Genomic DNA, 23729 nt, shown 5'->3' with positions numbered 1-23729 from the left:
GAGCCCCCTCCCCTTGCCCCCCATCTCGGGGCTGCGGGAGCGGGCTCCAGGGGGTCCCAGTGGCGGGCGGAGCGTGCCTGCGGCGCCCCGGTGGGGCCAGCTCTCCCCCAGGCCAGCCATTGGCCGCGGCGCCGCGCCTCCGCCTGCCGGCCTGGCCCGGCCGCCCCTGCTGCCCGCGCTTATAGCGGCGGGACGGCACCCCCGCGCCGGCAGCCTTCGGGATGCGCGCTGCTATGAGCCGTCCACATTGGGTTCTGCTGGCCCTAGCGCTGCCCATGGCGATTCCCGCCCAGCGGTTGTCGTTGCTGCCGCACGGCCAGGATCGCGGCGACTCCGTGCTGGACCCCGGGGACGATGCGCGCTCGGCGGCTCTGGAGTTGAGCGTACCCCTGCGCTTCTATGGTGCCACCGTCCGCTCCCTCTACGTGAGTGTGGGGCCGGGAGGGTCGGAAAGACTGCTGGGGACTCCCCGGGGGATTTGTCGCCTCTTGCCGTGGCTGGCTCTGGGTGGATGAATGGTGCTGCTTGTTGGTTTTCACGTCGGTGGTGTGAGCGACGTGAACAGAGGTTGGTCAAACGCGCAAAGGTTGGTCTCTTGGGCAAAGGAAATCCACATCCAGAGAGAGTGCAAGCTTTGGGCTGCAGTCAGACTTCAGCTATGTGTGTGTGCCTCATGGCCGATTCCACACCCCAGAGCTGGGTGTGCGTGTTCATAGCTAATGGAGGACGTCTAGTATATGAAGGTGGGATTGAAAACAGATTGTCTGGAGCAGAGCTGCTCAAGAGCAGCCAGAGAAAAGAAAAAAAAAAAAAAGGAAAACAAAGAAAAAAAGTTTAAAATGGCAGCATGTCTGCAGAAATCTGCAAGGGTACTGTCTGTTTTATCATTGTCTCTTTTCCCCTGAAGCCTCATCTAGACTGGCAGCTGAAGATGTGAGCTAACATATTCAGAAAGGTCTCAGCCAGAAAGGGCTTTAATCTGACCAAGTTAAACCCCACCTCCCTGTCCAGATATACCAACGTGCTTTATCACCATGGTTCCAAGATGCAACTTTGGAGATTTATTCACGTGGAGTCACTTGGGAAACTAGACCTCTACGTGACTGCGGTCATTCAAAATTTGATGTAGTTCCCATGTACTTGAAGGCTCACTATGCTTGTATTGAGTTATATTAGTGCTGCCACTTAAGCTGTATTTTTCTTCATTTTCCACAGTACCCCTACCTAGATAAATCCTGAAATCAGAAATCCAAGATTTTGAATGATTCATGTTACGTCCGTGTGGAAAATGGGTTGTGTTAACTGAGCCTGGCAGTAAAAGTGAAGTAATTCAGAAGTATTAAGTAGTGTTCAGATTTGCTGTTGACCCTTAGTTCATTGTCTTGACTTCTACACTCTTAAATTTGGTCGTTGATTAGCCAACACAAAACCACACATTTTGAAGCACAGAATAGTGGTCTGTGTGTCCACTTACCGAGAAGAAAAGATAACAAGTGACCTGATAGATAAGTGACAGAAAGGGGACAGAGTTTTCAAAGGGCAGTAAACTAGTTAACAACATTGGTTTCTTGAGTTTAATCATCTTGTTACTTGCCCATGCCATAAAACATGAATGGTTCTAGTTAATTTTTGTCTGGAAGAATACCTATATAGAGGTATTCCAGAATCACTAAAAGTGAGCTCTTTCCATCAGAATTCCTCAGTTCTAAGGAAGGACAATTGCAATACAGGCAAAGTCTGGTGATTAACAGTATTCAGTATTACTCTACATATTATTCAGAGGCTTTTATCTTGCATTTAATCTGTCGCAAGGATTGCAAAACAGAGGCACAAGACAGACTGGGGGGGATTAGGAAAAGCAGTATATCTGTTTCAGGAAATGTACTGAGCAGTCTTCAATGGACCCCTACAAGTACCCAGCTTTATTTTGTATATTGGCAGTGAGCTTTTCTTAAACTCTGATGTTTTTCAGCACGCAGAATTTACCAAGATATTGCTAGTTAAGAGTAAACATGTGGTATTGGTAGAAATATAACACCTAAATGAATTCCTGAATCAGATTTTGAGTAGTGATGAACAATGTCTTTCTGTATGGTTCATAAAGATAATGTGATAAGCTTATCTGAATATTTGAGTGCTTGATTTTTGCAAGTTTTGCCTTCAATCACCTGAAAATTCATGTGAGCTCTATTTTTTGTAACAGTTGAGAAGCTCAGTTGTTTGAGTTCGCTCTACACATAAGTAAAAAGGCAAAGAGTTCTGAGGAACAGTTGTTTAGTATCACAAACACTTGTCATAAAGTCCCTGGCAACAAAACTTTTTTCCTTTTCCTAGACAGCAGAGAGAACTTGAACGTAAGTGGAAACAAACTTGCACATGCTGTAATATGGTGTTTTCCTATGAAAGATATATAATATTGAATCCTATTGCTAACCCATTTGGTTTTAATAGCACACTTATGTAGGCTTTTTCAGTATACAGTAGGGCTCACTGATACAGAAAAGTTGAAGGATTAGGAATTACTTCCTTTTAGGGAAGTCAGCGTCCTTCAAGGCAAGCTTGGATCAAACATTTAATTATTACTTTTGTTAACTTCCTAAATTAATAGTTGGCCATGTTTATATTAGCAAGTTTTGCTGCTTCAAGTCAACTGATACTTCGTTATACAAATTTCATTTTTCAAAACTCTTTTAACCAGTACTATTGAAGTTCTCAAAACTCCTAGTCACTGAACAGGGAAAAATACCTCATTTGTTTGAAACTTTAATTTTTTTTATACACATACAGACACACTTTTTCTTAAAATAGAAGTAGTTTGTTACTTTATTGCTTCCTACTCTTCACTTGATTTTTCAGGGTGGACCTGTGATAGAGTGTGTGTGACTTGTTCTGCTACAACCCATGAATGTATGTTAACTATGTGTGTAATCCAGAAGTTTGACATGCTAAAAATATATCTGTGTCTGTTCTTGTCAAGTTAAATAGCATTATACCCTAAAAGGAAAGATGTACTGTACAACTGGTCTTCAGACAACGCCCACCTGAGGCCTGGTCAGCTTTTTCTTGTTACTTTTTCTTCTGTTGGTGTTTTGGGTTTTGTTTTGTTGGTAGTGGTTTTGATGTGGCTTTTTGTCCTTTTGATAGGAATGATACTCTAATGAAACTCAGTACCTACCCAGAATTACTATTCACTATCTTTTTAAATATAAATGTATTATTAAAGCTAAAAGCGTTTTTTTCAGTAATGATAAACATTATTTCTCTACACTGAAAATCCCTCTCACTAATTGAGCTTTTTTTTGTATTTATTTTCATTTAATGCCTGCAAATGTTTTCTGAGGGATAAGAGTGCTTGAAGCCAAACATTCCCTTAACATTTAAAATGGAGCTATCTCATTTATAAACTACAAATGAGATTAGGATCAGCACTTTTTGCATATCCATGAAAAAATTGCTTGTTGCATTAAGATAGGAAACTAATAGTCAGAAACAGACTCCTAGTGGGTGAAAAGAGGAAGGCCAACTGATAGGTCATTTTTTTTTTTGTGGTCTCTGTTTTGCTCTGTAGTATTAATTAGTCCCAATAGTGTATTTTCCCTTACTGTTATTTTAATCTCTGCCTTAAATGGGGGGCCTTGCAGCCACAAAGTCTGCACGCAGAAAATCTGATGAAGAGCGTGGAATTTGTTTAAAATACTTCAAACACCAGTCATCTCTCACAAGAGGATTTAGAGTGGGAGTAGGGGTACTAGTATACAAAAAGTGTAAGCACGGAGAAGGAAGGGAAAAACTTTCAATTTACTCTAAGTTTATTACTTTAAAGGTGGAGTACATCTCCTTGCAAAAATGTCCTAGCGAGCAGACTGTAATGCCCATCATCTTCCCTGCTGTTTTCCAGTGGTGCAGTGTAATTGGTGACTTTTTATTTTTAGGATAATTTTTATCTTTTCTTTACAGACATATGAGGCATTTTCTAGTGTGCAGATGTTAGAGAAGTTCTGGGAACCTTTCTGGACTAGATCTCTGCTGCTTGTCTGCCTGCAATTTCAGGGTCTATGTGAGGGTAACCTATTCTGTCTTTCTAGTTCTGTACTGCTAAATTTCACCTTAGGATCTGTGGCCAGAGTTAAGTCACAAATGGTTTGAGGAAAAATGATTATAATATTCAGCTTCTCCTCCCCCTTTTTAACATGATCTGCATTCTCATCATGCTTGTGCAGATCATGTACTGCTTATATATTTTAAATACACTGTTCATGCATAAAGCCAACTTCCCACTTTTGTACATGATCTTAACTTAGTAGTTTTTACTGTAATAGCTAATGAAATTTTGTATCTTCAGACAATACAGTCAGTATTAAAAAAAAAATTTTCTGATATACAGTGTGAACTATTTACTGAGTTTAGCTAACCTTTTGTGATAGGCATGATTCAGTTATATACCCAAATGACTGACCACTCGTCAGTGGCAGGGGGCATGCTCTGATCTGCTGGGCAGCCAAAGGAAGCTTCAAGGTATAGGTGTGTCATGGACAAGGTGTGTACTATATTTGAAGGAGTTCTCATGCTACGCTTTTTCTGAGTTGCTCTGTGTATCAGTAGTAATGGTGGCCCAGTTTTTAAGGGATGGTGCCAAGACATTTGTAGCAAACATCCTTGACCATCTTGCACAGTCCACAATTACTCTGTGTCATGAAGAATACAGGTAGTACTGACTTCCTTGTTTTGAATGTGTATAGTAGAAAAGGGGAAGAAAAATTTAGCAACAATGAGAATGATCAGAGGTGAGGAACAGCTCTTACACAGGGCAAGCATGAATAGGCTGATGGTCTTCATTTGGGAAGAGAAATTACACAGCAAGAGAGACTAGGTAGTATTTGACTGGTAGTATGTTCCAATACAAAAAAACTACAGGCCATAAAACGCAGCTTGGAGCCAGACTGAAAACAAAAGTAGGAGAGATCTGGTGGTATGAGCCATGGATCTATGAAATTCATTTTTAAGGGATTTTGTGGATGCATAAAGTTTATATATGTTGAAGGGAAGACTTAACAGGATATTCACTTATGATGAACAAACAGTCAAACCACAGGGAAACCCTTGAGCTGTATGTGGCTGGAGGCTGGTCAAAAGAATACGTACATGTCCTTCTCTTGTTCTGCTCAATCCATAATCTGGCAGGTATGGGGACGGGATACTTGGGCTAGTTGGCATTGTAGTCTGAGTCACTGTGGCCACTGTAACCTTCTAAGCATCCATAAAAATCATGTAATATTATGAACACCTAGATCTTGTGAAAAGATCTAGCAGCAATTTATTCTTGAAATCCCTGTGAGTGAGATAAATTGGGGGGGGATTGCAGTTACAGTTTCATATCTCGTGGTGTTAGGACCTCTGTCCCTTTCTGAGTCAGACCTGTGTAGCAGCAGCTGCAGGTAGTCAGATGTGTCCTGTTATCAGGCAATCAGGTACTTCTAAACATTTGTTTTTGTCTGATTCTTACAGTGCCATATGTATATGGAAGAGGGGCCTGGGACAAAAAGCTGTGTGTGAGCAATTTAAGCACTGCCTCAAGGCCTGACAACTGTAGTCTTGCTTGCTGCTTCTAAGTGTGCAAGTCAGCTCTGGTTTGCCAAGGGAGTTTGACTGTCACACTTGGGCATGCCCTAGCATCTACCTCTATGTATGTATATATGTATTTCATTTTCAGTCAATAGGTGGTTAGCTACAAGTTATCTCACTGACTAGCTAAATCTTGCTGAGCTGGTAGGTATAGATTTTCAGATTGGGAATTTAATTTGTAAAAGTGTACTCCACTGTAAGGGAATTTACAGAGTGGCCTTTATCTGATATAAACTTTCTGTCTCCTAGTCTCTATAGCTTCAGGTATTTGAGCTGTGCTCACAGCATATCCTAAGAGTGGGCAGCAGCTTGTTGCAGTCAACCTTACTTGTTGCAGTCACAATAGCAGAGATGTTTCTAGGAGAATGCCTGTAGTGAAGCGAAAATCAGAGCATTCTTGGTCAGGCAAAGAGAAATCTGTACATCTTCTCAGCAGACTTTCACCCAAGGTATTGCAGTATTTAAACACGGAACAGGATTTTTAGGTGAGTGTCTCTGTGTAGATCATGATTTAATGATCAGTTCTTTGCTCAGAATTTGTATCAGCTTCTGAGGCAATGCTGTAGTAATGAGGAAAGCTCAGCTGATCCACTTGTGTCCTGACTCCCTAACTTTGTTTTCATGAGGGTGACAGCCTGTTGTGCCATGACATATGGAGGGAGGGATGCAGGGAGAAGGTCAAGACAGAACAGTTCAGTTTCTCCTTTTGTCCTGCCTTTTTTGTTGTTTGGTTGTTTTTTTAATCTCATTGACATCAGGTTATTTTGAGAATGGGCAGCTTTCTAAACTGTCCAGATTAAGTATTCTTCTCTACCTTCAAGGCAGAAGTCCAGGTTCCCAAGGGTATGCTAGGACTTTGATACCATTTCTCTATAGTCTGCCCTGATTTACAGCAGGGAAGAACCTAGCTCACTGGTTAACCAAAAAGGAACTGTTTTAAATACTTGCTTCATCCTTGCCATCCCCAATCATTCCCATGTAAAACTGCTCTTCAGGAGAGTAACAGTTGAAAGTGAGAAGAGTTTATGGCCACATGGGAAGGTCTGTATGTGATTCCTGACAGACTTAGGGGGATTGCACTGGGTCTTATTCTGAGAAAGATTTGGCAACTTGTGAAATGTCGTTGAAATATGTGAAATATGTATATTGCTTTTAGAAAGGGTGATAACTGTCTGAAATTTAAATAGCTAATATTTTTGTCTATGGGAAAAAGATTGGTATATCTCTAAAGCAGACCTCTGATTCGGGCAACTGAAATCCCAGGACTGCTGACATGGAATATAAAACAAAATCCTGAACACATTCAGTTACTTTACAAATACAAGACTGACTTTTGACTCTATTTCTTTTGGAAATGCAATGAAAATATCTAGAGCATGTCGTGTAGTAGACAGCCATAGGAACAGTATCTGTCTCACAATTTTCACCTTTTTATTAGGTTGCCACTAATGGGATTATTGCGGTGAATGAACCTTCAAGTGAAGAAAAATATCTTGGTCAATTCCCAGTCAGTTTTGGGGCTATTGCTCCTTTTATGGCTGACCTTGACACAACAGATGGACGTGGAAATGTGTATTACAGAGAAGATGCATCCTCAGATGTCTTGCACCTTGCATCAGACTATGTCAAAAGAGGTTTTCCTGAGACTACTTTTGATCCCAGCAGTGTTGTCATTGTTACCTGGAAGCTGGTGGCTCCTTACGAGGCACCGGGAGAAGATCATGCTTTGGAAGAAAAAGTAAGCTCTAAGACATCTTGGAGGCATGTTCAACTGAAGCATAATACAGTAATCTGTAGTTTTGAAGGCCTGAATTCCATTGAATTTAAATGAACCGTGTACAGTTAAGGATATATTTTGTTGTTGAAAAGGCTGTAGCAAAATAGGACTTTCCAGAATTTTTGCTTGATTTTTAATTTACAGTGTTTTTTTTCCACTCAAAAGAAAATGCTTGCCTCTACATAGCTGATTGTTTTATCTTCCTTGAAAAGCCTTACTTTGAGTGTTAAGTGTGATGTGATAATAACTGAAATAGTAGGATATCCTGCCCACCATCTGTGCAGTATAATGCTGTTGTCTTGCACTTATCAACAGACTTGAGTCATTTGGACAACAATCTATCTAAAATCTATTAGGTAGATAGACTAATGGGCACTTCAAACTGTGAATGCTTTTTGGACAGATAATGTTGCATTTGCAAAAAGGTCATGCTTTGTATCTAGTATTGAATGAAGAAGCAGTTAGAGTTGTGGTGGCAGTGGTTGGTTGTTTTTTTGTGTTACGTGCAAACCATTTTCCCTTTTTAAATGATGCTAGGTACTATCTTGAAAAGATAGGTAACTTTATGCACTGTATTACCCCATTTGATGAGCCAGCTCACAGTGTATAAACTGGAGATCACCACAACTGAACAAATCTTATTTTTCCAAAGATCAGTTTCTTGTGGGTAACTTGACACAGCCATTGTGTTCACAGAGATGATTCTGCACTCTGGTACCAATGAATAGCTGATGTCTGAAAGGGTCCTACAGTATCTAGGCATGCTTCTACAGGAAAACCCTTGCAGCAATGTGAAACTTGAACTCTTCTTCAAATATTCTGTTAGAGAATTTTTCTGTTTAGTCTAGCACATCACTCTGTATTTTAAGGAGAAGATAGAGCATCCTATACATGTTACAGAACTCAGAATTACTGTTTCAGGCAGCCTCTCTGCCTATTTCCAAACAGATTTAACTTACCTTTGATAATGCTTTCTTTTTAATGTCTATGCATGCTAAACTTTAAACTGCCTAGGCAAAACATAAGCTTGGGTAATACTGATTTCTCCTAGGAAGTAAATTACGTGTTATGTGTCATGGGGAATTCTTATCTTGACTGTGTTTTTAAAAATTTTGTTCTGTTGTCTATCTTGACTACTTTTCTATGAGTAAATGGATGTTTGTTTGTTGGTTGTTTTTTTTTCCTCAGAGAAACACATTCCAGGCTGTTTTAGCCTCTTCTGACTCCACTTCCTATGCTATTTTCCTTTATCCAGAAGATAGTTTGCAATTCTATAGTACCTACTCCAAGAATGATGATGGAAGAATTCCTGCTATTGTTGGCTTTAGTCAAGCCTCTACAAACTACTACTTCTGGGAAAAGCCAGGATCTTACAATGTCATTGCTGATGATGAAGACAGCATTAGAAATTTGCACAAGTATGCTTTTCTGTTTGTTTAAACTCCTCAAGAAAACATGGAGTTCCATATTTTTCTCAATTATGACATGAGCTAATGACAATCAATAAGATCCTATTAGCTATTGCATGGGAAATCAGGAGTCTGCCACTGATAGATATCCACTGTGTTGAGAAATAGGAAGACTTTGGTGTAATTTGTCAAAAGTCTATAGTTCCATTGTTTACTGTTAGAAGCTGCTGTATATTTAGGCCTTCTAAATATAGGCTAGACATTCTTAAGAAGAGAGCTCTGGGTGTGGAGAAGAAATACTATCCAGTTAGGGGTGTTTATAGCGGAATCAACTTTACCTGTATTTAAGTATGTAGCTAGGATAGTTCAACAGTTTTGTCCTGATAGTTCTCAGTGAACATTTTGTGTAGGCTATAAATACCGCACAACCTGTGCTTGATCATTTCAATTTGGCATTATTCTTTTCTTTGATAGAAGCAGCAATGCTGGGAAACAAGGTCTATGGGTATTTGAGATTGGCAGCTCATCTGACAGCATTGTGCCTGCGAAGATTGGCAACATTTTGGAGAGTCTAGAGTCCAATGAGCAAGAACAGGAGATGACTTCAAAACCATTTATGTTGGACTATGGCTCCACTGAAATAAGACAGCCAGATGTCACCAGTAGTACAGACAGTGCAGAAGAGGATCAGCAACATATTACATATAGCGTCCCCCAGCTAACTGCAGAAGACTTTCTGACTTCATACCAAGATGTAACAGGAACACCTTCAACTGAGTCTTTTTACAGTCATCAAGATTTCCCAACAGCAAAAGCTCCACCTCGCCAGTTCCATGTCCAGCAGTTCCCCCAACAGCAACCCCAAGTCATAGATGTGGAAGAATTTGATGAAACGGGTATAGGTAAGGTCTTTTTTCATAGCTTGGGCACTTCTAAAATGCATAACAAAAAAAACCCCACAAACAAAAAAAAACAAAACGCCCCCCTCCCCCCCCCCCCCCCCAAAAAAAAACCCCCCAAAACAACCAAACAACAAAACCCAAAAAACCCCAAAACAAAACCAAACAAAAAAACTCCAAACCAAAACCAATCTGAACCATACACTTACAAGATATTGAACTGCTAAAGGAATAATCTGTTTCCTTCTTAGTACCTTCATATGTGAAAATCTGGACACATTTAATAAACTTGCTTTATTCATCTAGGCACTTAATTTGCATCTTAGATTCAGGTCTCACCAGTTCAGTAAACTAGCACCCCAGTCAAGCACCAGAGAGCTTGTGTGTCTGTGGAACATGAGTGTCTCCTAAGGAAGGATTCCTATACGGATAATTGTATTCCTAAAGCTGGTGGCAACTGATCCCTCCTCCTCTTTTGCCCAGCACTGTTGTTAAAGGTGTGATCTTAAGTTTAGTAGATGCATTAAGTGACTGTTCCTGGCAAGGATATTATGATCATTTCTACTGAAACCTAGCTTATTTCCTTTCGTAGATGTGCTGCTGAAAGCAGGTGATTTAGCAAGGGTTGGGAATAGTAACTTGTAAAAAATGCTGGCTAGGGTTTTGTGGCCTGAAATTTTACAAGGGTGTGATTAGCAATTCAAATTTCTGAGGAAGTGTTTATAGAAAATACAAAACTGTGATTGACTTCCTGGGTGTTAAGTGTTTCTTGAAGCAGATGTGAGAATTGTTATTTTCATGAAATAATAGGGTAAGCCAATTAGGTTTACAGGGTTCATCAGATGGTGTGTGGTCCTGGGTACTGTACCAATGTGTTTTGTTCTGGGTTGGAAAGGGCTCTTTTAGCTTTGTTTTGAAAACAAGGACGGGTTAACACTTTGGGAACCCAAAAAAGGGAGTGATAACAAAATGTTTAGATGGCCTTCATGTCTCTGTAAGGCCCTGGAGGTGATAAGAGAGGTTGTACCCAAACCGTATGAGAAAGGATGGGGATAAAAAATAACAAAGTGTTGCATCTTTGAAGTGGATGGGAAAGGCAGCTGGGGAGAAGAGCATCTGTTAAAGATAAAACAGTGGGCTTAGTGGGGATAGACTGTGGGAAAATGGAATTGTAACATTCATGTACACCTTAATAAATAGACACCAGCTCTGCAGGTCTGGGCCCCTTGGCTCACCTTGTGTCCGTGGTCATGCTCTCAATTGGTCTGTTTATTTGTATCTTAGCTCATCATGATGGAACTGGCTGGACTGGGACCACTATATTTTTCACTATTCTCAAACGACACCACAAACATTACTGTGTATTTAGCTTCTCCAAGACAGTTTAACTGACCTGTATTACTACAGATCTGTTTTCCAATATCTGATGCCCTAATATTTTCTGCAGACCTGTTACTTCCATATGGCAAGGTCAACAAAAATTAATTGCAATTGTTTATTTTCCTTGAAAAGAATAAGAAGAAAACAATTCAAGGTAGTCTAGAGATATTTTTAAACTAAATCAGGGATGTGTGAATATTAATTACATGAAGTGGCTCTGATCTTATTTTCTACAGTGTTTCGCTACCACACAGACGTCCAGCAGTCCTGTGCTAACAACCGCCACCAGTGCTCTGTTCATGCCATTTGCAAAGATTATCCCAATGGCTTTTGTTGCAGTTGTATTGCTGGTTACAAGGGAAATGGCAGACAATGTGTAGCAGAAGGTAACTTTTTTGAAAGTAGTATTGTGTATGTGCAATAATTGCTCTTGGTATTCTTGAATCAGGTGACTTGTTTTCCGTACTAAAACCACCATGGTTAAATACTTCTTAAAAGTTTATCACTGATTTGTATTAAAAGACATTTTAAGAAATTAGCTATACCTTGGTGTGCTTTTTTTTTTTCCCTTTGAAGGAAGCTAATTATATTTTAAATGGTCAGTTATATACATCATGCATTTTAGCATGACTTTCTGGAAAAAGAAACTCTTACATAATTGACATAGCTTAATAGATAATGTAACACTGTTTATTGCAAGAAGTAGTTGTGGAGTTCCAATATGTTCTAATCTGATTGCTCCCCACTCTAGAAGTGGATAGTTCAAAGGGGATGAACAAATCAGTTTTGATCATCAAACCAGAGAGCATGGCTCCTCTTTGTCTGACTCTTAAGCTTCTCTACTAAAGGGCTAATTTGCCAGATTTTTGTTAGTTATCTGTTTAAACTTTGTTCCTGTGTAAAATCCATAAAGGAATTTCTTATGTATACACTTGTAATCCTCGTAGTGACTTGATTCAGAGTATAGATGCATTTCAACAACTAAAATAGCTGACTGCAGGCTTTGTGTTTTATGAAGCAGGAAAGCAAAACCTACTACTTAGCTTTCAGTTCATAAAACTGAACTTTCCAGATTTAAAAAAAAAAGGATCTTATGCTAATAGAATTTGATTTGCATGTAGGAAATTATATACAGAATGAAACCAGCACTTCACTTCCATAAAACAGGGACAGTCTTAAACAGTCAATAATTTTGAGTGAAGATATTAGAATAGCTTGGAAAAATCTATTCTAACACCTAATGTTGTTAGCTCTCTAATAGGGAATGAATGCCTTTATATTCAGTAGGCAGTGATATGAAGTGTGATATTCAGAAGAAGCTTCTGTATATCACCTCTTGTCAGAGAAACTGTAACACCTTAGGCTGTTTATGGAGTTATCCTTGAACACAAAATTGTTAATTAGGGTAAAGGACATCTCTTCAGGAAATTTTGGCCACTTAGTCATCTGTATAGTCATGACACACACAGAGAAACTCATGCACTTAGGTATTCACATAAGCAAGGTAGCACACTGTTGTTTATAGACCGATTCCTGTCTGTTGAATTCTGTGGGCATTTTTTCCCCCATTTATTTCCACACTAACCTTTTTGAACACTCTGAACACATTCCTTGAAATGTACATGAAAACTAATTTTGTTCTGATGCATTGTATTGATTTGCCAGGTTCTCCTCAGAGAGTCAATGGGAAGGTCAAAGGAAGAATCTTCATAGGAAATAACCCTGTTCCAGTTGTATTTGAGAATACTGATCTCCACTCCTATGTTGTGATGAATCAAGGGCGTGCCTACACTGCTATCAGCACAATCCCAGAGATTTTGGGTTATTCTTTATTGCCTCTTGCCTCTATTGGAGGTGTCATAGGATGGATGTTTGCTGTGGAACAGCAAGGATATAAAAATGGATTCAGTATTACTGGTAACTTTAAAATAATGTTCAAACACTGCAATGCTTTCCTCTGTCTTAAAAGAAATGAGTATTTAGAAGCAGTATAAAATGAAAATATCTTTATTCTGATCTGCAAATGGATTCCTTTGTAATGAGATTTGTCGCTGGTTTTCTTGTTTACAATGTTCAATTTTACCATTGGTGTGCAAGCACATGAGTGTGTTAGAATGAAGGATGGCTTGGCCAGTTCCTGTGCAAGAAAGGAATTCTTGACAAGGACCTGATTTTTACTACTAAAGTGTACAGACCTACTGAAAAGCTGCAAAAGACCTAACATGTTAATTGCCTGATTATACCAAAAAAACAAAACAGAAATGAAAACCTGACCTCATGAAGATATGCAGTTCTTAACAGAAGCAGTTTCTGCATGAGATGCAAATGATTCTGTTAACTTATCTGAGGAAAACCCCAGTTCACAACCACAGGTTTTCACTGAAGGTTGAGGTTAAATCTGGCTGTTTGTGCACTTGAATCCAAGCTGTAGGTCCAGTCTGTCTGAGGAGAATACATATTTCTTTTGAAAATTCTATCCTTTACAGCCCTGTACTGTGAGTTCAGTTGAACATAACCTTTTGGTTCAGGATTTTCTTAGATTCAGTGTGTTCCAAGTTTTTTCTGGAATTTACAACATACATTTCTCTTGATTTTGATTTGGAAACATATACTGGATTTGTTTTATTTTTAACTCTCTATGTTCCTAATGTAGGTTTTCTGTAAAATATACAACTCCTTTGCCATTTTAACTGCTATGATAAGGCCTATTACTATTAGATTTGTTGGAATGATTTTTTTTTTTCTCATTTAAGCAACCCTGCTTCTTCAGGACTTACTTGCAATTGAATATGTTCAGTGCTTGCATTATCCAAAGGATGCTACCATACTTTTGAAAGTTGTAGAAAGCCAAAGCATTAGCAATGTGCTGCACCAAAACTTGCAGACAGTAATAATTGTATTTCATCTGCTAGAAGCAATATTTTGAATAGAAGAATTCAGAAACGTGTATTAAGTGGTTTAATGAATGTTGCTTCTTCAGGTGGTGAGTTTACACGACAAACTGAAGTTACTTTTCTTGGCAACAATGAGAAGCTGGTTATAAAGCAGAAATTTAGTGGAATTGATGAGCATGGTCACCTTACCATCAGCACAGAAATGGAGGGAAGAATACCTGAGATCCCATCTGGTGCATCAGTCCAAATAGAACCATACACTGAACTCTACCACACTTCAAGTTCTGGTAAGGATCTCTGAGAATGAAATTATAAGATAGTGCACATTTCTCAGATCAGAGGGTAAGACAACCTGGAAAACATTACTTCATTCTCAGTGACTGTGTTTAGACCTTGCCAATTTCCAGAAAGCCTGGGGGGTTGCTTTTTAAGAACGGGTCCTGAGAGAAGACAGATTTTGAGTGGGACAATACAAATATTTATAATCTTTTTTTACTGAGAAAAAGGTGAGTTTAAGTTTCTCTGACTTGATGTTTGCAAATTAATCTTGAGTTCCCTTTTCATTTGCCTTATTTTTACACTGCTGATGGCAGTCATGCAAATTGCCAAGCTGTGTGTAGGTTCCACAGCACTTCAGTAGGAGCTGTACTGTATACCTTTTAATGGTAATATAATCAAGTGGGCTTTGGTCTTGTCTGATGAGACTGCAAACCAATTATTTATCAGTATGTGTCATATAAACTGCATTGCAATGACTGTGCCTTGTATTTGTCAGTATTATTTGAGCTGAATTTGAACAAATGACCAGAAAATTTAGGAACATTGTAATTCTCTTAACAGTTTCTTCCATAGTCTCTTTACTATTTCTCTCCCTCTCTTCCTTATCTCAGACTGATATTTGGTAAGAAAGCCATTTGTCATCTCACTATTTACAGAGGAATCTCCCTTATTTTGCTTTCATCTTTCTGGATAAAATTACGGGTGTTTCAACACAGCAAAACCAAAGTGAGGTTGAAGTATTGCAGCTAACCAGCCAACCCAGCTACCAAAGACCAATAGAGGAAGCAGCCTGTGGTGCACCCAGGTGTGTGTGGATACTAGAGAGAGTACACTTTGCTCCAAGGGCACAATTAGATTCCTAGAGATAGTGTGAAATGGTTTAGCTGCATCATCACTGCCTTATATCTGATATACATTATATATTGGTAGATGGTGATGAATCCCAATGAGAAGGAGGATCTGGAGGCAGCAGGAAACTTCTGCTTTGTGCTTGGTAACTTCAGAGTTTTGGAGGAGTTGTTTGGGCAGCGTGTGCTCTTTGGAGTGCCTGCCTTCTTGGCAGAAATTCTGTCCCCATGAAGGAAAAGCTGGAAGGAAGATTTGTCAGGCTTGATTTGATTTACCGGTACTCAAATAGTTATCCTTCACATTTGATAGACCATTGATTGATGGAAATCCAACTCTTGCCAGCTGTTTAAGTGGATTGATACAAGTGTGTTCTGGTGTTCAGATGAATAGTGGATTTCTGAGGAGCTTTTTGTTGGTAGGAAAATCCACAAGCTCAGGTCTGCTTTGAGGTTTTGGTCATGTTTTCTTTCACAATATAGAAAACTGTTCTGAAGCATACAAGAGCTCTCAGACCTGCATCTTCTTTAGAACTCTGTCCAAACCTGAGACAAATAGACCACAATGAACTAAAACTGGGTGTAGTTTTGTGCTGGTGAGGTGGCTCTTGTCCTTAGCTTATAGATCCATTATTTAAACTAATCTAAAAAACTCCTTTGAGTTTCCCAAGTTGGATTTTCCTTTCTTTGCCTGATAACCCACAAAGTAAATTATTTTTTAAAAAGAATATGTCAAAATAAATTGTCTGCCTTGCTCCTCAAGGCTGTGGTGTCTGAAAACAGAGTAAGCCTAGTCAAATATATGCTCATCCCTTTGCTTGCAAATACATCCATTTTCCTAGCTTCTTGCCTTTGAAATTTCTGTTCACACCACTCAGCCTGTATCCCAAGTCTACAGAGAGCATTTGGCAGCATGCTTTTGCTCTCAGTTATGAACAGCTTGGTTTTTGATATGTTGCAGTGATCACTTCATCATCCACCCGGGAGTACACAGTGACAGAACCAGAAAGGGATGGGGTTGCTTCCACATATACGGGTGCCTATCAGTGGCGACAGACCATCTCTTTTGATGAATGCATCCATGATGAATCTCACCATGCTGCTTCTGCTACTCAGCAGCTCTCAGTGGACAGTGTGTTTGTCCTATATGACCGAGATGAGCAGATTCTGCGATATGCTATGAGTAATTCCATCGGCCCAATCAGTGGTATGTATGAATTGGAAATCTTTCTGTTTTCTCTTTTGTGAGTAATTAAGAACAGGTTTCCATATGTTTTTATTAGCCTGCCTAGATTAATTAAATTTAACTAATATGTAGTAATACTAATTTATATTAGTTAGTAATTAGCTATTAATAACTAATTAATATTAATGTAATTATATTCATTTGTTCCATTAGTCAGTAGGAGTCTGGGTCCATCCATTAAGAGAAAGTTGACTGTTGAAAGCTTGCATTTTTGCTTAAGGAAGAGTATTTAAGTGATTCTCTCCTCTCAAATTATGGAGGAGTTTGCATCTGTTCCCATGAAATGCTCTTGGCGTACCAGCTTAAATCAATTTTTGCTCAAATATGTGGAGCATGTAATTTATTTTTATCTATTTTATAGTTCCTCTATGAATTTGTTGTTGTTGTATTGTCAGAACAAGGGGCAATGAAAGGACTAAGATTTGCCATTGAAACAGCTAATTTCTATAATTTATCTTGAAACAGTATTTTATCTTTGGAAGGTAGGCAGCCTAGGTACATTTTCCTGGTTCAGCTGTCCAAATTTGTTCATTTGCACAAAAATCAGAAAAGGAAAGGTTCAATTTGAAAATTCACACCAGGTTAGTACAAGAGAAGACTGCTCACTTTAATTTATTACAAAGATAAAGTTCTACTAATTAAAAGGAACAAACCAAGCTGTTACATGTCAGACTGACACACTAGTGTCAGTGGCTGGAAGATGCATTATCTTTGTCAGTCTTGCTTCTTAGAGAGGTTTTTGTGGATTTTCCATGTATTAACTCAGCAGTCCTTCGTACAGGTCACAAGGTTTATAGGTGCTGTTGCCGCATCTGATGAGATTCACCTGCATGTCCACTTCTTTCTGATCCAAAAAAATACTCTCTTTCCTTGTTATGTGTTTACTACAAGCAATCTCTTTCTAACCCCTAGTTGAGTGCTATTACTTGGATAGAATTGTCCTGGCTAAATATGGTCTCTTTTGTCAGATGGTTCTGCTGATATTAATCGGAATCCTTGCTACACTGGTACCCATAACTGTGATACCAATGCCGTGTGTCGCCCAGGGACTGGAAATCGTTTCTTCTGTGAATGTTCAATTGGCTTCCGTGGAGATGGAAACGTTTGTTATGGTATTAGGAAACTTTCATTACAAAATGACAGCTAATGTAGATTTTGCTTGGAATGTATTTACCCTTAGGACTAGCCACTCCATCAAAATTTACTGTCCTGAAAGGCTGGTTTGGGGAAAGATAGGTTAGAGAGATGCTGGGGTAGATGATGTATCTTAATGATCACAGTAATCAAGTTTAACTGTCTTGAAAGGTCAAACCTGGATATGTTTTGTTAGCTTGCAAAATATCTTTTCTACCAACTTTGTCTTTTCATAAAACTTGTGGTAACTTGTGGTAACTTTGCTGTGAGAAATTTGCTGTACTGCAAGTTCTGGTTAAAAGAAATCACCTGAGTCAAAACATCTTGTGGGAGATAAGGAACAGCGTATGCACATGCATGCAGAGCCACAGATATGTGGAACCCACTGAAATATTTTTCAGGATCTGCTTTGAAAATCCCTTCTTTTCAAGGAGACTTTCCTTCTCTGCCCAGCTCTATAGTCATGATGTATTCGGGATTTGTTTTACAATCAAATCATAGCAGAAATACTTATTTTCAGGAAGTGAAATTATTAATGAAATAACACACCATCCCCAGTAGTTAACTGAACTGTACTGTTATTGGTTTTGGGTGGTTTAGGATGGTTGGTTTGTTTGTTTTAATTAAAACAAAACAAAGCAAAATACAACAAAACACAACTTTCACACACACCTCCAACCACTAAATTGACTTGCAAATGAAACAACATCACACTCTCCCTGTTAGTCCTCTGGTGCTGTGAGGTGAGCAGCAATGGATTGTTGGGAAAGATTCACTCTGAGGTGAATCTGAACATCTATACTTTTACAATGGATTAGAGATGTATGTGGGTAATAAAAGGGGAAGTCTTTCCTAAAGTTCATGTTTCTTCACTAGTCTTCACTGCTTTAATCGCTTCCTAGGCTGAATTTTCTTTCTCAGTGACTCCTTTCTCTCTTATTTCCTCTCCTTTCCCCATAGTATTACATCATAGAAAGTCTTCTGGGTTTATTTTTTGTTGTTGTTAGAGGCTGAGGGAGCTGGGATTGTTTAGCCTGGAGAAGAGAAGAATCAGGGGTGACCTCATGGCTCTCTACAACTATCTGAAAGGTGGTTGTAGACAGGAAGGGGTTGGTCTCTTCTCCCAGGCAACCAGCACCAGAACAAGGGGACACAGTTTCAAGCTGTGCCAGGGGAGGTTTAGACTCGAAGTGAGGAAGAAGTTCTTCACCGAGCGAGTCATTCGTCATTGGAATGGGCTGCCCAGGGAGGTGGTGGAGTCGCCGTCCCTGGAGGTGTTCAAGGGGAGATTGGACGTGGCACTTGGTGCCATGGTCTAGTCGTGAGGTCTGTTGGGACAGGTTGGACTTGATGATCCTTGGGGTCTCTTCCAGCCTTTGTGATACTGTGATTTTATTTTTTTGTGATGGGGTTTTGGGTTGGTTGGTTTTGATTGGTTGGTTTGGTTGTTTGTGTTGGGGTTTTTGGGGTGTTTATTTTGTTTTTTTTTCTCTCTATGATGCAGATTAGCTGAGGATGCAGTTACCTGAAAATAAGCTTTCTGGTTATTAACATCTTGAGATACGGTCTATTTAATATGTGTTTTAAATATGCAAGCCTGTTATTATTCAACAGTTACATAGTTTCTGTTTTTCTGGCATCAGTATGAAATACATCTTTATAATAACTGGAATCTTTGCCATATTGTAGATGTTGATGAGTGTTCAGAGCAACCAGGTCTGTGTGGCAGCAATGCAGTCTGCAATAACCAGCCAGGAACCTACCGCTGTGAGTGTGGTGAAGGCTACCAGTTTGCAGCAGATGGGCAAACTTGTGTTGGTGAGTTTTACATATCTTAAAAAGCAGTGGCCACTGGCCTTCAGGCTGTGATTGATCTTACAGAGACAGAAAATAGAGCTTTGAGGATTTGCACTGACTTCTAACTTGAACTGCGTTTAGGAGTTCATGCTGCAGTCCATGAGGTGTAACTGAAGATGTCTAACATACCTTTTTTTTCATCTCATAAAAATTCCCCATTTAGAGTGTTTCTAAATAGAAAGTGGAAATGATTATTGAATGCTTCTGTCCATTCTACATCCTTATTTAGCTGTAGATTTCACACAGACATAAAATTCAAATTAGTAAAAATAAAAACAGTGAACAGTTATTAATTTGTTGGTATTTTGTGGCATCTCTCTTTCAAGATGAGGCAGAGGGTTTTCTGCATTTTCTGTAGTGATGTACTTTGGCTTTTGCATGTTTTTCTTGGTTGTTTTTTGTGTTGGTTTTTTTTTTAATCTTAAATCTAGTTCTACATTAGCTGCAAGGACATATTTACCAGCATCCCCTGGGTATGAACTATCAGCCAGTTCCCCACCTACTGCACAGACCACTTGCCTAGACCATAATGTATCAGCTTCTCTAGAAGGAGACTATGGAAAACTATATTAAAAGCCTTGGAGAAGCCCCAGTGGACCACATACACCACTTGTCCCACACCAGCAAGGCAGGTCACTTCGTCATTGAAGGAAATCAAGTCTGTCAAGCATGATTTGCCCTCGGTGAATTATAGTCAAGACCATTCTTCAGCTAAGACTTAATGAGCCTTCATCGTATAGCAGCAATTTGCACTACCTTCTCTAAGTACATGACTTGGCATGCTGTGTATTACATTCCATCATGAGCCCCATTTCTCTGTTTCAGTAAGAATTGCTATACATTTCTGCTCACAGTCAACCTCAAGTCACCCTTTTGTTGCAGAACAGTTAAAAAAAGAAACTACTTCTACCAGGACACTGGAAGGGATAGGGTGAGAGCAGTTGTATGTTCTTTCCACTTGCATCCACCATTTCCCTTTTGTCACATGGACCTGAAAAGGAACGTTCTTCTCTCCAGTCATGCCCTCACTGGCTTCACTCTACCACTTTACCATGAAGTTGACATGTCACACTTCTAACAAGTGCTAAGTAATCCTTCATCCATCTTGAAGAACTTCAGTTTGATCTTTTCCTTCAATCAAAAACCAAACTTTGCATCTCTAAGATTGAAGGGAGGCATGAACAACTCGTTTCCCAACAGACTGAAAATAAATGCCATTGTAATCTTACTCCCCTTTCCACAGGGCAGAGTTTTATGACCCACACACAACTTGAACTCCAGAAGAGGCAACAGTTACCCTCTTTGTACTTTTGCAGCTTGCTCTGGAATACCAGCTTTTGATTCAACTTTTTTGCAACTGCAACTTTTTTATACTTGCTGTGTGACTCACTGGATAGCTTTGGAAGAAAGCTGCAAACAAATGCTGTTTTCCTGTTTGTAGGTTGAGGAGTAAAAGCACTTGGGGACTCCTTTTTAAATCCAACTCCAAATCTTATGCAATTATAATGCAGTTCTGAATAAATTATTTTGTAATCTAAAATTTACTTCATCAAACAGAATAGATATCATTTCCCCTAGAGAAATGGAAAAAATTACTGCTTTCAGATCTGGCTCTGATGGGAGATTTTTGTTATTTCCCTGCCGATACTGTGGTAGTTTCCATCTGTGTACTGTGATGAAAGAAGCATTGTAGTGTTTGTCTTGGGCCCCTATTGACTCTTCATAAGAACTATGTAAAGAAAGCCTCAGTGGATTCTCTGCTACAGCAACTGGATGTCTGTTCTAGGTGTCTATGCTGCAAACTCCTCTACTCCAGGGCCCAACATTTTTGTAGTATTTTGCTTCATGCTATTTTAAATACCACGGTTTCCTTTCCGCTTCCCTAACATAACAAGTAAGCATAGGCAGGGCTTCTGCAGCTACCTGAGATAATTCATGTGTGAAGCAGTGCAGTGCCTTCAGAGTCACTTTGCACAACAATGAGAAAGTTATTAGAAGCTGCAGGACTTATCCCAGCTCCCACACTTGGTCAAAAATCTCTCCAATAGTTGAGAAATATGTTTGTCTTCTACTGCGTGAGTCACAACTCCTATCTGTTGCCAGTTGAAGACAGCCTTGGGTCAGTGGTAGGTTAGTGTAGCAGGATATCTAATAATTCCCAGAGCAGTGAACTGGCTGCTTAGCTAACATGTGAAGTACCTTTGTAAGATGCCTTACATTTCTTCATCCATGACTCCTTTTTATAAACAAAACTGTCATGGATATTGGGATATTCCTATTTGTCACTGTGTTAGCTTTTCTGCTTTGTTCTATGTTAACAAATATTTATTAGCTTCTGAGGACAATCAATTTCATGTAAAACATGCAGATTTAATACCAGTGAAAGGAAAGATCTTGGCCAAAAAAAATAATTCCCACTTGCTGCCCCCCTTCTTTCCATTCTCTACTGTATGCTTTCACAGCTGTTCTTTGCTTCCTGTAAATTTATTACAAGCTTCAAACTTTGTGAAGAAAAATTCAGCTTTTCATTTCTTTTTTGTGCATCTAACCTGCAGCTGTTGAATATGCCATAAACCATTGCCAGGCAGGCACGCACAATTGTGACATTCCTCAGCGCGCTCAGTGTGTTTACACTGGTGGCTCTGCCTACATCTGCACATGCCTTCCTGGCTTCTCTGGAGATGGGCGTGCCTGTGAAGGTGAGTAGCACCATTTGTGTGGGGATTATGTACTGTGTTGCATAACTTAGCTGGCAATTGCAATGTCCTATGATTACTTGTCCCTTGAGCAGGTATTGCATTAAGTTTTTGTCCTTTTCTCCCCTCAATTTTGAATTCACTCTTCACTTCTGTAGCTCCAAGATGAGGTAAATGCAAATATTGTGGTAGCCACTGTTAGCAGACTAGGCCTTCATCTGCTGGAACTGTTTACACTGTATTGATTTATATTACTGATATTCAGACTATGTAGAGAAGTCATACTCTGTTTCATGTCCAATTGAAGTGCAGTGAGGGAGAAGCTTTACCTAACTACAAGTCAGACAACTTGCTGGTCAAATCCTATTTTTCTTGTCTTTTTCTTGAGAAAAATTAGCATGTATTTCTGAAATACTGTGAAAGTTAGCAATGCTAATTAGCCACTGGAACAACAGAGTGCAGGGCTTTGCTGAGAGCCAGAACCTAAAATACATGCATGCTTTTTGTTTCGAGTCCTTTTCATTTCTATGTAGGTGTTCCAAAGGTCTGTAATTCCAGTCAGACATCGTACAATAGGAGCCTGAGAATAATACGACAGGTTCACACTTCATCACTATAATTTGTCCATCAGGAGGAACAGTTATCTGAGGTTGGCTTTCTCTTTTACAGATGTAGATGAATGTCAGCAGGGCCACTGTCATCCAGATGCTTTCTGCTACAACACTCCCGGATCCTTCAGCTGCCAGTGTAAGGCAGGTTATCGTGGGGATGGCTTCCGGTGTGTGTTAGGAGGTAAAATTTTATAGTTCTTGAAAGTAGGACCAGAAATACAATTTGGAAATTAGGGCAAAGATCTTAATTTGGTTCCTCTTTGGTATAGGTTGTGTTTTGTCTTATTGAGGTCTTATTCTTTCTCAGGTTTTTTAGTTTTGAACTTCACCAAGCTTCTGTCAAGACGTGTATCTGAATTCTTATCACTTTTCTGTGGCATCCTGTTCAATGTCCCCATTTGAATAAAGATTTATTTGTTTTGCATGAAACATCTGGAACTGAAATTACAAGAGGAGTGAAGGATAAGACCAAAGTACCTGCACTGTTGTCTGTGGTGGAATCTAGATGCCCTTGTGCCGTGTAAAACCAGAAAGGGTCCAGAAAGACTACTTTGAATTTCTGTCACTTAATTGTTTCTGTATTTATCCAAATTGCTCTCTATTTAGCAAAAAGTTCTTCACATGCTCATGTTCTTGAAGGTAATCTTAAAAAAAAAGAGTGAGGAATACTGAGGCACAAAGTAGTTCTGTTATGGTTACTTCAATTCAAAAGTAACCTATGGGACAGCATTCAGGTTTTGCAGAATGACAAATGCTTTCATCCAGGAAATAAAGCCCAACCTGAATACTCGGGTTCCATTCTCCTATTTCAGAGGTACTTGCTGCTGGGTAAAAGACCCTGCACCTCTCAGCAGAGCAAAACTCAAACTATGTAGCTAAGCATAAGAAAGGCATAAGGCTAAAGGGAAGGAGAGGAAGAAGCAGTATGACTGAGGAGGAAGGCTCTCTTGATAATTCGGCTTCTGTACTTTGGTCTTAATGATGTCTGAAGTTTTTGATTATTCAAAATTGAGAGGTTTTTTAAAATAGTGGATGTGCTGGTTTAAAAATGCTTGTCTATTAGCACAATATTACTACCTG

General features: G+C 39.4%; 1 protein-coding gene across 1 annotated transcript in view; it reads left to right on the top strand.

Moving 5' to 3' along the window:
• The first annotated feature begins 215 nt into the window (after window positions 1–215).
• NID1 (nidogen 1) overlaps window positions 216–23729 on the top strand; it is a 45897-nt gene continuing 22383 nt past the window's right edge. Inside the window, exons 1-12 of the mRNA XM_009907552.2 lie at window positions 216–425; window positions 7061–7360; window positions 8588–8817; window positions 9283–9710; window positions 11324–11473; window positions 12753–13004; window positions 14068–14268; window positions 16067–16312; window positions 17320–17463; window positions 19175–19303; window positions 21898–22041; window positions 22708–22830. Coding sequence (XP_009905854.2) covers window positions 222–425; window positions 7061–7360; window positions 8588–8817; window positions 9283–9710; window positions 11324–11473; window positions 12753–13004; window positions 14068–14268; window positions 16067–16312; window positions 17320–17463; window positions 19175–19303; window positions 21898–22041; window positions 22708–22830 — 2551 coding nt within the window. The 5' untranslated portion in view covers window positions 216–221. The remainder of the gene's footprint in view (window positions 426–7060; window positions 7361–8587; window positions 8818–9282; window positions 9711–11323; window positions 11474–12752; window positions 13005–14067; window positions 14269–16066; window positions 16313–17319; window positions 17464–19174; window positions 19304–21897; window positions 22042–22707; window positions 22831–23729) is intronic.

Source organism: Dryobates pubescens, chromosome 6 (genome assembly GCF_014839835.1).
Source record: "Dryobates pubescens isolate bDryPub1 chromosome 6, bDryPub1.pri, whole genome shotgun sequence".
NCBI classification, from domain to species: domain Eukaryota; kingdom Metazoa; phylum Chordata; class Aves; order Piciformes; family Picidae; genus Dryobates; species Dryobates pubescens.
The sequence above is the reverse complement of the archived record's forward strand: the minus strand, read 5'-3'. Positions and strand labels throughout refer to the sequence as shown.